Below are 14,402 nucleotides of genomic sequence, written 5' to 3'. Positions count from 1 at the left end.
CACGAAAACTAAATCATCGTATATTTTTTAAAAACTATAGAACTTGTAGAATAACTAAATGAAAATGCAAAAAACGTATATACATTTGTACAAAACTCGAGCAACATAATGAAAAAATAAAAAGGAAAAATATGTACGTAAAAAACCATAAGATAATGACAGTAAAAATTGAAAATAAATTATTTTATATAGGAAAGAAAAAAACACAAATATTTAATTAAAAATAAATATACAATATTCCAAATTAAATAAATAGTGTCAAATTTAAAATTTACCATTTACCCACTGATTTACAAATATCATTAACCACAGTATTTAGTGAGCGGCACTATATCTTTCTACCAATAAAAGGTCGTGGCTAAAAAAAAAAAAAGGTTTACTTCTTGTTTAATATAAGAGAAAAAATGAATAGACTACACCTCATCATTTGTCTGTTATTCAAAACACCTAGAAGAGAAATAATAAGGCCATCAAACAGGGAAAATTTACATTGCATTTCATTATATCCTCCTACTTAATCTCACATAAATCTTCTCGTAAATAATACAAAGGAACGAAAAGAAATTTTACATATTTTTTGAAAGGGTAAAAGAGGAAAACAACAATAATAAACTAATCTACAATCAGGCTCAAGGGTTACGAGTGAATGATATGAACAACGAGTACAAAACCAAGTAACTTGTGCATGAAAATGACTAAGTTCTTTGGGTGAGAGATCTGAGAAGGGACTAAAACCTATCGTATGTCACTCTTTAAATTACTCTTTGCTGCAACCTTCAAGTGTTTCAACTTGCCAAAATCTGTAGAGTGTTATACGCATCTGGAAGGAACCTGCAGCTGCAGGATAATGTATTCTCAAGTCTTTTTCCATGCATAAAAACGTGTGAAGATGTATCAACAATCAAGACCAAACGAGAGTGAAACTTGTAGGCACTACTCACTCCAATGTTTCTTTGTTTTGTCATCTACTTTCGTAAAAGTTATTTTTTAAAACTGTATTTGTTTTCAGAATTTGACTAAGAATTCAAGATTTTCAAGGAAAAACTAGTAGTAAAGAAATCGGGAGAAAACAAGCATAAACTAGAGAACTAAGGCCCAATTTGAATTGATTTCGAGGTGCTTAGAAAGTAATCTTTAAGTGCAACATAAAAGGAAACTTCTTTTAAGCACTTTCTTAAAAAGTCAATCAAAACAGGTGTCAAAACAAAATAGATATCAAATGGACCTAACTCCCAAGTATTTCTATCTAGATAGTATCCAAGAGCTAACAACTATACACAATTGCGCTGTTGAAGCTTAAAAAGACCAAAAGGATATATCATATATGGCTTGTCTGCCATCTCCATCAAACCAAAACTGACCATCAGCATTAGTTCTTTGAGATTAAAGAGACACTAAAATTGAAACTATGGAATCTTACAGAGCAATTCATTCATCTCAGAGCTAAGTGAGAGAACATGGACACTCACACACATATATAAAGATAGTTATCTACATGTGCATGTGTGTGGATATATATTTACCTGAATACAAAAACCGCCGACGTAAAGAATCCTGAGCATGAGCTTAACAACCATGTTGACAACACATTCTCAAGAATGGAACTTCAAGGCTTCGGGACAGATACATTTAAAATTTTCACATCTTGATATGGCTTGTCTGCCTTGTCTGTTTTCACTTTCTCAATTGTCTGTTTAAATATACAAAAATTTAACAAAATTCTTAGTTCTAGTTCTCACCAATTGTGAATAAAGAGATTCAGGCCACAAACATGACTAATATAAAAGACAAACCAAAGCACAAACAGCGACCACATCAAATATCTTGCTCCTGATCTAACATAACATACTAGTAATCCCTAAAATCCAATTCAGTGAAATTATCAATGTTCTTAAGTGACAGCCCACATACTTAGTTATTTAATTATTAGCAAAAGTGTCAATATTGCGTCCCTGGTTTACATTAACTCGTGATATCAAAAGTTATGCAATGCCATTCAAGATCATCCAACTAATGTTTGAGAGTCACGGAAGGATCCACATATATTTAAAGAATTTATAATTAAAACTAAAAAATTTACCAAATAGAAAGAAAGAACAAAAAGATGTAACTATCATAACAAGTAGGCGGATGATAGATCATAACAACAAAACCATACCTGCACGACATCCATGCCTTTAATAACTCTTCCAAACACTGTATGCTTGTTATCCAGCCAAGGAGTGGCTACAGTTGTGATAAAAAACTGAGACCCATTGGTGTTTGGGCCTGCATTAGCCATTGAAACCGTGAAAGGTCGGTCATGCCGCAAACTGCAAAGATACAAAATGCACAAACCATAAGGTTCATATGCATGCTATAACCAGCAGCTCCCATCCTCAAAAACCATAAAATTAAATAGTGAGAAGTCCCTTTTTGGTTGTATGAGGATTTCTCCTTATCCAACCAAAAATCTAAAAGAGGCATCAGGATGATAATTATATTCTTCAATTTGTAATTGTCTAAATTACTCTAGATCAGTTTGAAATGAGTAGTCCATAGTGTTAGGTTTGAGAGAGAAAACTAGTAAAATTGCTAGCTTTTGTGAGTATTGGAGAGAATAAACCCTGGAGAAGATGCCTTTCTTCCAGAAGAAAAAAAGCTTTGGCAGCAGACCCTGCTCAAATACATCATCACTGATAGCAGAACCACTACCACAAAATGTATTAAACACTTCAAGTAATTCGGGAAAAATGAGAAATAGTCAATATACCTTTTGTGAAATTCATCTTCAAACTCTCTTCCCCAAATAGACTGTCCACCAGTTCCATCTCCTAAAGGATCTCCCGTTTGTATCATGAAGCCTTTGATGACCCGATGAAAGATAAGGTTATCATAATAGCCATTCCTGCAGTGCGTTGTAAAGTTTTCTACTGTTTTAGGACACTCCTCGGGATACAATCTCATATGGATGTCTCCCATCGTGGTATGCAATATCTGAGGAAGCATGAATCAGACGCATCAGTTTGCTTTATATTAGAGAGAGAAAAAGATATATTTTTTTTATCTAACAGAAACAAACTAATGAAGTCTTAAATAGACGAATAAGTAATTACGGCACATTAGAAAATTAAACTGGGCATTAATTTTAAAATAGTTGGAAACAAGGTATAACCATATAGGTAGGCACGTAAAGGTGAATCCTCTTAGCCACTTGAAAAAAAAAATACAACAATGCAAACCTTTCTTTCCTGTTAATTTACAATAATATATATGAAAAAAGCTTTATCATTCTGATAAAAGTTAAATTTAAATTTATTTTTAAAAAATAAATATAGTAGAAAGAGGATTAAACAAGACCTTGTTCTTCCTTTTGAACAGGGTTTAAATTTTGCCACAACAATACTTGAATGCAGACAGACTGCAAGAAAGAGAAGAAAAAGGGCACTTACCACATTATCAGGAAGAGATGTTGTAACTGACTTGCCAATATCTGATACTGCTAACAATTCGTCAGCTGGAGGCTTCTCATTAAATACATCTCTTCCCTTTGTTGCATCTTCTGGTTCCTCTGGCTCTCTCCGACTTTAAAAACAAAAGAAATTCAAATCAAAAGTCAGAAAGGAAAAGGCATATAAATTTTTAAAGCATCACTCATAGTGAGAAAAGATAAGGATAGAAAGAGGCATTTGTCATCAAAATAACATGAAACACTGTCAAATTCAAGTCTCTCCATGGTCAAGGTATATATGATCGTAATTTTTCCCTTTTATTTTCTTAAACAAGGAAAGTACAAAATCACTTGTGGGTTGCAAACTATGGTAATTAGTGACAAATGGACATGCTATCAAGAGGATGACGTGTAAAAACCAAGATATGTGAAAGGATTGATTTGGATGATATTTGGTGGCATAAAATTGATAACATCATTTCCTTCTCCAAACCTATATACAACATGATTCAGATTTGTGATACGACATATGGGATAGTATGTTTGAAAAAGTGAAGATTGCAATCTATAGGCATGAAGGAAAACGTGGAAAGGAAAACTCTTCCTTTTATGATGTCGTCCATAATATCCTTATTGATCATTGGAACAAGAATAATACTCAACATCATTGTTTGGCTCATTCTTTGAACCCAAGGAGGAACATCTAGAGTCATGACCCACCCTCCACTAGACACTTGCTTTCTTTCCTCTTCAACCACTCGAAAATCCCAAAGTTGAAAGAAGAAGCTTAACTTTTGAAAGACAATCCAAACCTAATGAGATCTTTTCCCTCCAAATTTGAATCGCATATCCCCGCAGCAAGATTTGCACAAACGATTTTGAAGCCAAAGCTTATAAATAAAGGCGGCTTAAAACCAGATTTAAGATTCCCCAATCCATAGATGCTCCCATCTTCTTGATAATCATCGTCGAATCGCATTTGAAAGCAAAATCTAGCTCCTTTTCTTCTGTTACTAACTTAATAACTTCCTTTGCCCCTTTAAAAACTTTCGTCTTATGCTGCATTAACATCTTTCAATTGTTCTTTAACATCACCACCAACAGTTGGACAATTTCTTTTCCTTCTCAAATAAAATCCTTCAACAGTTGAGATTCTTTGACAAGTTTCTTAGAACCTAAATTGAAGCCTGAAGGCAATCCTGAAATCTCCCCTGCCAAGCAATGCCATCCACTACCTCTACTGCATTCCAAATTAAAGATCCTCACTTTCCTGCCCTTGAACAACTCTAAGGATATTAACGCAAACCTTCCTCTTGAATTTTCCAACACTTGAAAAAAGATAATGGCAAAGTCCAATTTTTCCTCTTCAGCAAAAGCCCATGGGATGTCTCGAATCCAAAGCAGCCACCAAATAATCCCTAACCTAAGTTGAAGTGCCCAAATCCAACTCTAGCTTGCCCGATTTCCTTCCCTCTATGTAGATCTTCCTACCGTTCCTCAGATTTCCGACCACAGACACCTTCCTATCTGTTTCAAACTTTCCCAGCTCATAGATTTCCTTACATTTTGAGAGAAAAGTTAAAGAGAGAACAAAGTTACTAGCACTCGACTTTCATTGAAGTACAAAACATGAATCAAAAGTGGAAAGTAATGGTTTCTGTTCTTAAAAAGCTAATGAAACTATATGTGGATCAGAAGAAAAAATGTCTTTCCCAACCAAATGCTGGTAAAGAAGGAATTCAAACACACATTTAATGTCAATAAAAAATGTGGGAACTCCAATCCTAACGCGCTCCCAAAACTAACCACTTAATGTTGATCACTGATCATTGATTGGGCCAACATAGACAACGTCACCTAATATTAAGATCATCGTCCTTTGAGTGCATGTTTTGTTTACCAAATACTTATTTAAATCCCTAAAAATTTGACATATCACGTCATTTGACTTTCTTCAAACGTATATAAGAGTTATTTCATGTATTGAGTTATTACTTGAACTAGAAAGACAGTCCAAGGTCTTAAACATACTCAAATAGATTCATATTAGCTTTCTTTTGAAATGGAAAACTTTTTATTAAAATACAAACAAAATTTATCAAGGATTCAACGGTTTACACCCTATAGGAATTCACAAAAGCCATGCTTGGCTAAATTTGAAACCACTTCCCAACCCATGAACTTATCAGTTAAAAAACCTATCGGACTACTCTGAAAATTTTGGCCTCTTTTCAAGTCTAGCCCACCAAAATTGATTTATTATCTCTAATAGAGTCTTGTTTTTACGAAACGACTAAAAAACAGATGGTTAACTGATGTAAGAAGACTAAGGGTTAATTGGATAATTAGGTAATATTCTAGGTTATTAACTCCCTTTTTACCCCACTTGTAATAGAATTCCATAAATAAGAGTCTTCTCCTCTTGTATGAGCGCATTATTTAATCTAATAAAAGATCCACAATCTTGGTTCTTGGAGGATTTCTCCTCCAGATCACTTAGGCTACATTAGTTTGGTATCAAAGCAATCGTTTGGGTCAACATTCACTGCCACCAGTGAAAGACTGGAAAACTCTTGTTGACACCAATCACAAGAGGGAGCTTTGAGTGTTGTGCTTGTTGCCAAACAACACATCTAATTAGGGGGAACCCTTAAAAATTCCAAGAAAGAAAGAAGACATCAAAGATTTATCAAGATTTTCTTGCAAAATGGACTACTATTAATCAAAGAAGATGTCTAAGAAAAAAACCAACAGTTGGTATAGACAAGAAAATCAATTTTACTTCCATAAACAATGCTGGAGTTATGATTTAAGTGATTCGAAAGAAGAATTTCAACATTTTAGTTTTGGCCATGCTCGATTTTTTCAAAGAACCTATCACTATCCAAATTGGAAATCTGATTCTAGTGATTCTAGTGATTATAATGATTCTAGTGACTCTGATGATGTTTCTAAGGCAGTTTGGGACGAAATAAGAAGGCAACAATATCGAAAAATGGCCCAATGATCCAATCAAACCCATTTTTCAAGAAATCAACGTAAAGATTGGGAGTTGGATGAATTAAAGAATTGTCGAGAATCATCAAAAATGATTTTTACCATCCAAGAACGTTCAAGACTCAAAATTACTCTTTTGGTATGAAACACGATCAAGAAAACCCATGGATGAGTCTTACACATGCTATGAGATTGCAACATATTCAAGAATCCAACAAAATGACTATTTTGATCCCACAACATTGGAGGAAATAAAGAAAACAACAAAAGAAATTCAACGTTCATTAAGGGAAATGACTCAACATATAGATCAACTATCAATTCATTTGCAAGAGTTCAAGAATGGATTGGTTTCATATACGGAAGAAAAACAAAGGAATCGTGGTTGGAAAATTTTCAAATAGAAGATAAAATTGAAGAAACAAGAATTTGAAAATGATTTGGAAATGGTCACAAGTGAAGAAAAATCCAAAGAAGAAGATGAAAAAGAAGTATCGAACACCGAGCAAAAATCGAACAAGAATGACACATTGGTTGTGGTGGAAATGAATCTTCAAACCATCGAAGAACTTGAAGCGAATGATAAAAAAAAATGTGATTCTTCAAGGATTTTCTTCGAAGGCTAATTCTTTTAAAATTGATTCGTTTGGAGTGAGATTGAAGAAAACATCTTTTTTGGGTTTACGGCCGATGGAGAGGTTCCTCTTTTAGTGGCCATATTTGATTTTTTGTCTCAAATCTATTCCTTCGATTATAATATTTTTGTTCAAAATCTAGGTGGTTGGTTGAGTCATACTCCGTTGAACAAGTTTATTTTACTCTTTTTTTCTTTTTTGTTGGTGATATATAATTAAATATGCCTTCAACCACCAACTTAAGCTTTAGAGTGAATTAGCAATTTAATATGGTATCAGAGCAGGTGGCCCATGAAGGTCCTGTGTTCAAGCCCCTGCATTGTCGTTTCCTTCCCAATTAAAATTTATTTCCACTTGTTGGGCCTTTCAAAATATTTCAACCCACAAGTGAGGTAAAATTGATTTCCACTTGTTGGGCCTTTCAAATATTTTAAGCCCACAAGTGAGGTGGAGTGTTGGTGATATATAATTAAATTTGCCCTCAACCACCAGCTTAAGCTTTTGAATGAATTTGCAGTTTAATACTTTTTTTCTTTTTTTTTTTTTTTTTGCTTCATAAGTTTCTTCTTTTTAAAACTCGGGATGAGTTTTCTTTTTGGAGGGGTAGAATGATGTAAGAAGACTCCGAGTTAATTGGGTAATTAGGTAATATTCTAGGTTAATTCCCTTTTTACCCCCACTTGTAATAGAACTCTATGAATAGGAGTCTTCTCCTCTTGTATGAAGCACATTATTCATTCTAATAAAAGATCCACAATATTGGTTCTTAGAGGATTTCTCCTTGAGGTTACTTAGTCTACATCATTAACTCTTAGTTTTCATAAAACACACATCTTCAAGTAACTTTCTATCGGAGACAAACATGCAAATTTTATCAATATGGGTGATATTAGACTTGCATCATGCCCTTCATGTTTGACTTGACAAATCAAGAATATGTTTGATATAAAATAAACATATACCTTGCATGACAGACTACTCTTTTTACCATGGCATACTTTAGATTGACCATGCTCTACAACTTACATCTCAAACTTTTGTACAGTTGAGCTTCTGATTCCTAAAATAATCTACCTCAACATAATTTGGATCACACCATGCAAGTGAGGAAACTAAGCCTACCATTAGGCGAGGTATCAACAGTGCACATACTGCTTCCACACTTTCAGAAAAGTGAAAATCAACATCAACCATAAGTGAGAGGAGGTTTGGAAGTGCAACACACTTCAAAGCCTCCTCATGAACTTTTTCTTCCACCTTTCAAGACATTTACCTTCCCTTGATTACTAACAACCAAGGTTTTACTTAATTGCTTCTATTTGTTTCGCCCTTTCAGTTTTGGCCTTCTTTTTAGCTTTACTTTTGCCTATTTTTTATTTTAATGATATGCTTCCTAAAATATAAATAAATAAATAAGAAAAACTAGAAAATAAAAAAGAGCGAACCTTCAATATCATGAAATTAACCACTAGTTTCTATTAACATGTCCCAGGAAAAATACTCACTTACCTGAATAAATATATTCGATGTTTCTTGAAAGCACAACATAATAGAGTGGGATCTGTCAAAGGCTCCTTGCTCTCATTAGCATTTGCAGCAGCAGAGGGGATTTTTCGAACCTTTTTACTGCTTTTGTCACCTTGGTACAGGGCAATTCTCAAGAACCTATCGTTGTTCTCCACCTTCCCCAGGATCCGAGCAACCTTGTTTGTGTGCAAGTTTACAACCTAATAAAGAATGGTACCTTTTAGGAGAACAAATCTATACATATTCATCTGTCCCCTATCATCAAGAGATCTTGTATTTTGACATAGACTCGTAGTTGTTTAAGTATTTAGATAGTTCTTTTGGAGGCAAAATTGAGAAGATAATAGGTGGTAAAAGATTTGCAGACATTACTTTACCCAACATTAGCATCTTACTTTTATTCCAAGAAGAGTCGTGTAGATAAGAAAATTAGAGCTCTCATCAAATACAGCGTTTGGTTGTGGAGCACTTTCTGCCTTTTCAATTTCCTTCTCAACAGCCATTCTCCTCCCAAAATCAATTGCTTCCAGTCGGTATAATGGTGCATCACTTCTTTGCAGATCTTGGGCAACCTAATGAATGATAGATTGAAAATATCAGAAATGTATAACAGCAAGCTTATTACAAAAAGGCTCACTGTAACTTAATATTACCTCTAGAGATTCATCATAAACTCGTCTTAGTTTACCCGTACGATACCAAAATACACGTATTCTCCGATCAGGTGATGTAATTGAGAACTGTTTACCATCTGGGCTGACCTGAATAATAAAGAACGATTTCCATCATGCACATTCCTGGCAATACCTACTTTAGTGGAATAGAGATTTATATATAGACTAAAACCTGTAAGTTACCTCTATAGCAGAAACAGTTGTTTTGCATTTCACTATTTCGAAAAGATTGGTGTCACTTTTTAATTTAAAATTGACACTGCAAAAGCCAGATAGAATGCAATTACATATACATGGGCAATTATATATACATGGACAATTACATATACTGGAATCCTAAAAGACAAAAACACATAATTTTAACAATGAAAACTGTTAAGTTGTTAACTATCCTCCCAACCACTGGATTTTCAATTCAAATAATGAAAGGGGAGAGAAACTAAAAAGATGTGATACAAAAATAGACAAAAGCTGTAATAAGTAGTGTTTTGAAAGTCAAGCAAAGTCACGTCTAGTCAAGGCACAACTGCAGCGCCTTACATTAAAGAAATGGGGTGCTATTAGGAAGGTGCAGCCAAGGCACACACAACGTTCCTGCATTTTTTTTTTTTCTTTTCTTTTTGAACTTTTTAACCCTAAATGAAGGTTTAGGGTTATTAGTAACAGTTAATAATAACAAAATTATATTTTTAGACCCTAAACTGCGTTAAGGGTTAAAATAAATAGATAAGACAGTAGACATTAAAGAATTTCTGCTTAGATCTTCTTTTCCTTCAGTCCCCTTCACTTCTTCTTCACTTGTTTATCTTTGATATATTTTTCGTCCTTAAAACCTCATTTCTTACCATGAATGTTTTGTAATTTGTATATACAAATGTATCTATACTTTTTATGTTTTTCTTATAGATATTGTCTCGTAAAAAGGAGAAAGAAAAACTCGATCCTTTTTTTTCGCCTTGCGCTTAAGTCCCAAATAGCCATTGTGCCCTAATGCGACTCAAGCTTTAGAAAACATTGGGAATAACACAAAAGGTACAAGGAAAAACAAACACCTAATAGACCGCTGTGACCATGGAGTTACACTACTAATAGAGCACATGATCCTATTTAACAAAATGAATTTTTAGCTAGACAAATACATCATTTTTCCTAAAACAAGAAACATAGACAAATGCTTCATTTATTTATTTTTATTTTTATTTTGACAAGGAAACAAATCATGTCATTGAATAGATGAAAAGAGACTACTGCTCAAAGTACAAAAATAAAAAAATAAAACTCATTTAAGGATTATAGATTGCTATTGATGACAATCCCCTTTGTTATAACTATAATATGTCCCTTCACAGAAACAACAGTAGACATTTCACTTCATGCTGAAAACCAGCACAGATTCCTAGAGGTAGATGAAGTGCTAGATCTCAATTAAGAATCACAAGCTTAGCCACAACTATATCTTGGGTAATTGTTCCTAGTGTTCAATGTAATATTTGGGGTATTACGGCTTTCTGTTTCTTTTATTTCCTACTTGAGGAGTGGTGGGTGGAAGCGAATGACCAAGGAACAAAGATAAAAGTAATGGATAAAGGGAGGTCAATCAGAGAAGTGCAGTGGTAAATTGCAGAAGGAAAGAAGTCCATCAAACTCCCTTTGGTCATCATATTCTACTTTCTTTCTGGCCAATGCTCTGTATTTTATAGCAGCTTCTTCTATGAACTCTTTAGTTTATGCCATGGAGTGAACCTTGTCAAGGACAACTGATAACCGTCCACATAACCACATGTGTATCATGTATAACTAAACAAAAATATATACTGTATACACAATAAAATGTTCTTATATCATAAACATACATAAAAATAAAAATAAAAACCATGTAGTTTTCATAAAATATCAAAAATCAAAATCCACATAAAAGAACGTACTTGTTTTCAGGAAATTGGAGTGTGTCAGGAGTCCAGTATTCAATAAGTCCCCTGGCATCAGCAGATATAACTGAATCAAATACATGATTGTACTTCATAACCTTTACTGGCCCCAAGTGTACCTGTAAGAAATATAAAACAAAATAGTAGTTGGGACTGGGGAGTCATCTGCCGAAAGAAAAGGTGCTCCCTAACTGTAATAAAAAGTGGCTGTTATTTCAATGATGTTAAAGATGCAACCTAACCTCTCGTGAGGCAATAGGTTCATTCGAACCAGACCGTGCATCATATATGTGCACAAATGATGAGTTCCGATCACTGATAGCCAGCCTAGCTTTCACATCTCCTTGTTTATAGACCCATTCAGCCGCGCCAGGAATAAAAGGAAGCCGTATCATGACCATCATATCATAATTAACAACATCATATATCTTTACAGACTGATCATTTGATATTGTACAGCAAAGCAGACCATCAACGCTAACCTGCAAAACTGGAACAAGTTATGAGGCTGATAATGGTCGGAGATCATTACTCTGAAAAAGAATGTGAAACATTAAACAGAAAGCAAGAAAATAACTCACGGCAATGCCTTCAATAGGACCAAGGTGAGATCTGAAGTGCTTGGCAAACTCAATACCAATAGGCTTTTTCTTCCAAAACTTCAGATGCCCTGCATCGGGTTGGGACAGGGAGAGAGAGAAGAAGAAGAAAAAGAAGAAATAATGGAATTAATCACTAAGTTATTGCACTGGAGTAACGAAGCAACTCTTTGGGGTTGAGTGGTTATGATTTATCCTCTTCATTCCTTAAAAAAAAAAAAGCAGGGTAAAAAACAAACAAACTTTACATTAATAAAGGAAAAGAAAGAGGCTGTAGTTTAACTTATTGGGATAACAATAAGAAATAAAGAGGAATAGGAAAAAACATGAAGATAAAAAGCAGTCTCTCCTTTCCTGTGCATCCTCTCTTTTTGTAAATACAATACTTTGTTTCCTGGTAAAAAATAATTGACAGCCAGAGAGAGAGAGAAAGATACCAAGAATAAAACTCTACAGTAAACATAAACTAAAGAAGAGTTCAGTAGACAATATTGCATCAAAGCTGGATGTAGACACGCAAGAGAAAAGAAATGTTGTAAAAATGTTCCACTTGCATCAGCTTCCTATAAAATCCAGACCCTTTTCTAACCAAATCATCCAAAAAGCTATCATGTCACTGCACTAGTAGAACTTACATTTTCTAATTTTTCTCATAAAAGTTACCAGAAGATCAATAGTAACAGGAGGCCTTGGATCTTCCGTGGGAGAAACCAATCAAGGCCATATTTGGAGCAGAGAACAAAGTTTAAGACGTTATAGAAGATCAACTGAAAAATAATGATCACTACATCCTAAAGGTCTCATTTATAGGTTATTTTTTGCTGTAACTGTGTTGGTAACCAACTTTCAAGATCTAAGTTACCACCAGCTAACAACCAAATTTTATTTTATATAAAAACAAAGGAAAAATTGCAAAACTTACCGCTATTTAATTAACTAAGAACTTGATTAATGTCTTCTCTTCTGTTCTTTTATATGATGATATTGGATCCAACTTTGATCAACTCAACCTTTCAACATTTTATCAATTAAAGTACTGTTGTTTGCTCTTCTTCATCAACAACACTCTTGGCTCATAAAACGATATTAATAGCTTAAAATAGATGATTTGTACAAATACAACATAAGAAAACAAATCAAATAGCCAATTTCAGCATAGCTCAATGATTTAGGCACCAAATATTATCCTAACGGCTGATGGTTCATCTCCTACTCTGACAACTGTTGAACTCAAAAGAAAACTAAGTAAATAAACTATCAAGGAACAGTTATTCAAACACCTTTTTACTATTTTGGAAAGAAATTCTACACAGAGTCTAACAATTCTGTCTTAACAACATATCAATAATCTAACCACTCAATGATAGTCACAACAAACACAAAACATACACGAGGGTGTGGCAGAGTGACAGGTATCTAAAAACTCTAAGTCATCAATTTTAAGAGATAAAGAGATTAGAATTTTACCATCATCACTCCCAGTTATGAAAAAGTCTGCAGAAGACACAGCAACATGAGTAACCACATCACGGTGCATGTAACTTTTCTCATACCTGTTAAGAGGAAAAATAAGAACGGATTAATCATCATCTAGCATCCAATTTCCCTGACAATATATCATTGCCAGTTTAAAATTGAACACCCTTCCTATCCAATAAAGTCGACTACATATTTCACGAGGATAATACCCATCAGAGTAACCATAAAAAACCCTAATGTAACTTCAAAAACCCACAACCCCATATCAAATCTCATCCAAATTTAGCTAACTAAAGTATCCCAATACCAAAATCTTCCATTACTTTGCACATCAGTAATCAAAATACCCAATAATTGACAGAAAAAGATGAGAAGACAAATATTGGACAGCTCTGAACCTAGGGAGAAATAAAGAAAGAAATAAGTACATGTTAGCAGAGGGGATGGTATCGAGATAAGCCTGCTCAAACTGAAGGGGGCGTTTGGGTCGAGAGCGAGGAGCCGGACCGGGGCCGATGGCAGGCTCCTCTTCGGTCTCTGCTTTTGCTGATGCTGAATCGACATTGCCATTCCCATTGAGGGGTTCTTCCATCTTCCTTGTTTGGCTAGGGTTCTTTCAAAATTCGAAGATTTACAGTCTACAAAGCCACCGCAAGGCCACGACTGTACTAGGTTGTTTTCTTTTGCCCAATTCGCCAGTCCAAGTCAATTGCAAAGTGAGAAGTGAAGAGTGAGAAGGGTTTGTTCTACTGGTTTGAAAATGTTTTCAAATTTGTCCTATTTTTATTTTGATTAGGTTAATTCAAGTACATTCAACTTTCTAAATTTGGATTTTTTATCTTTTTTATATTTTTATAACAATTTCTTTTTATTTTATTTATTTAATCTCTTTTAGTAGTTTTATGTTTGTTTGGTGGCTAAATTTCTTAGGACCGTTTGAATTGTGAGGTTTTGAATTTTTTAAGTTCATTGTAGTTTTAGAGTTTGAAGTTTGAACTACTTGCATAGCTTGTCAATTAAGATTTTCCTTATAAAATATAATTAATAAACATTTAAATTAAACGACTTTAAGTTTGTGTGGAATTTAGATTAACTAAAATTGTTTCAAAAAATTTTGAAAGCTAGTTGCCAAA

At 34.1% G+C, this 14,402-nt stretch overlaps 1 protein-coding gene across 1 annotated transcript; it reads right to left on the bottom strand.

The window, feature by feature from the left end:
• Positions 1 to 462: 462 nt before the first annotated feature.
• On the bottom strand, positions 463 to 14,028 carry LOC103500240 (peptidyl-prolyl cis-trans isomerase CYP71). The gene is made up of 14 exons (XM_008463483.3): positions 13,698 to 14,028; positions 13,258 to 13,343; positions 11,773 to 11,861; positions 11,434 to 11,673; positions 11,189 to 11,310; positions 9,447 to 9,522; positions 9,243 to 9,350; positions 8,985 to 9,161; positions 8,572 to 8,789; positions 3,432 to 3,564; positions 2,753 to 2,976; positions 2,159 to 2,312; positions 1,524 to 1,690; positions 463 to 837 (listed from the first exon to the last, which is right to left on the bottom strand). Exons 1-13 carry the CDS (start codon positions 13,859 to 13,861, stop codon positions 1,607 to 1,609), a joined length of 1,875 nt encoding a protein of 624 aa, XP_008461705.2. The 5' UTR covers positions 13,862 to 14,028; the 3' UTR covers positions 463 to 837; positions 1,524 to 1,606.
• Positions 14,029 to 14,402: the final 374 nt, after the last annotated feature.

This window comes from Cucumis melo, chromosome 12 (assembly GCF_025177605.1).
Source record: "Cucumis melo cultivar AY chromosome 12, USDA_Cmelo_AY_1.0, whole genome shotgun sequence".
Taxonomy (NCBI): Eukaryota; Viridiplantae; Streptophyta; class Magnoliopsida; order Cucurbitales; family Cucurbitaceae; genus Cucumis; species Cucumis melo.
This window is presented reverse-complemented; position numbering and strand designations above follow the sequence as displayed.

Coding starts and splice junctions, on each gene's coding strand:
- LOC103500240 (XM_008463483.3), bottom strand. CDS start 13,861: ATGGAAGAACCCCTCAATGGGAATGGCAATGTCGATTCAGCATCAGCA. Junction 9,523..11,188: donor CTCCAATTTCCTGAAAACAA/GTACGTTCTTTT, acceptor TGGCTTTTGCAG/TGTCAATTTTAAATTAAAAA. Junction 2,977..3,431: donor CATCTCTTCCTGATAATGTG/GTAAGTGCCCTT, acceptor ATGCTTCCTCAG/ATATTGCATACCACGATGGG.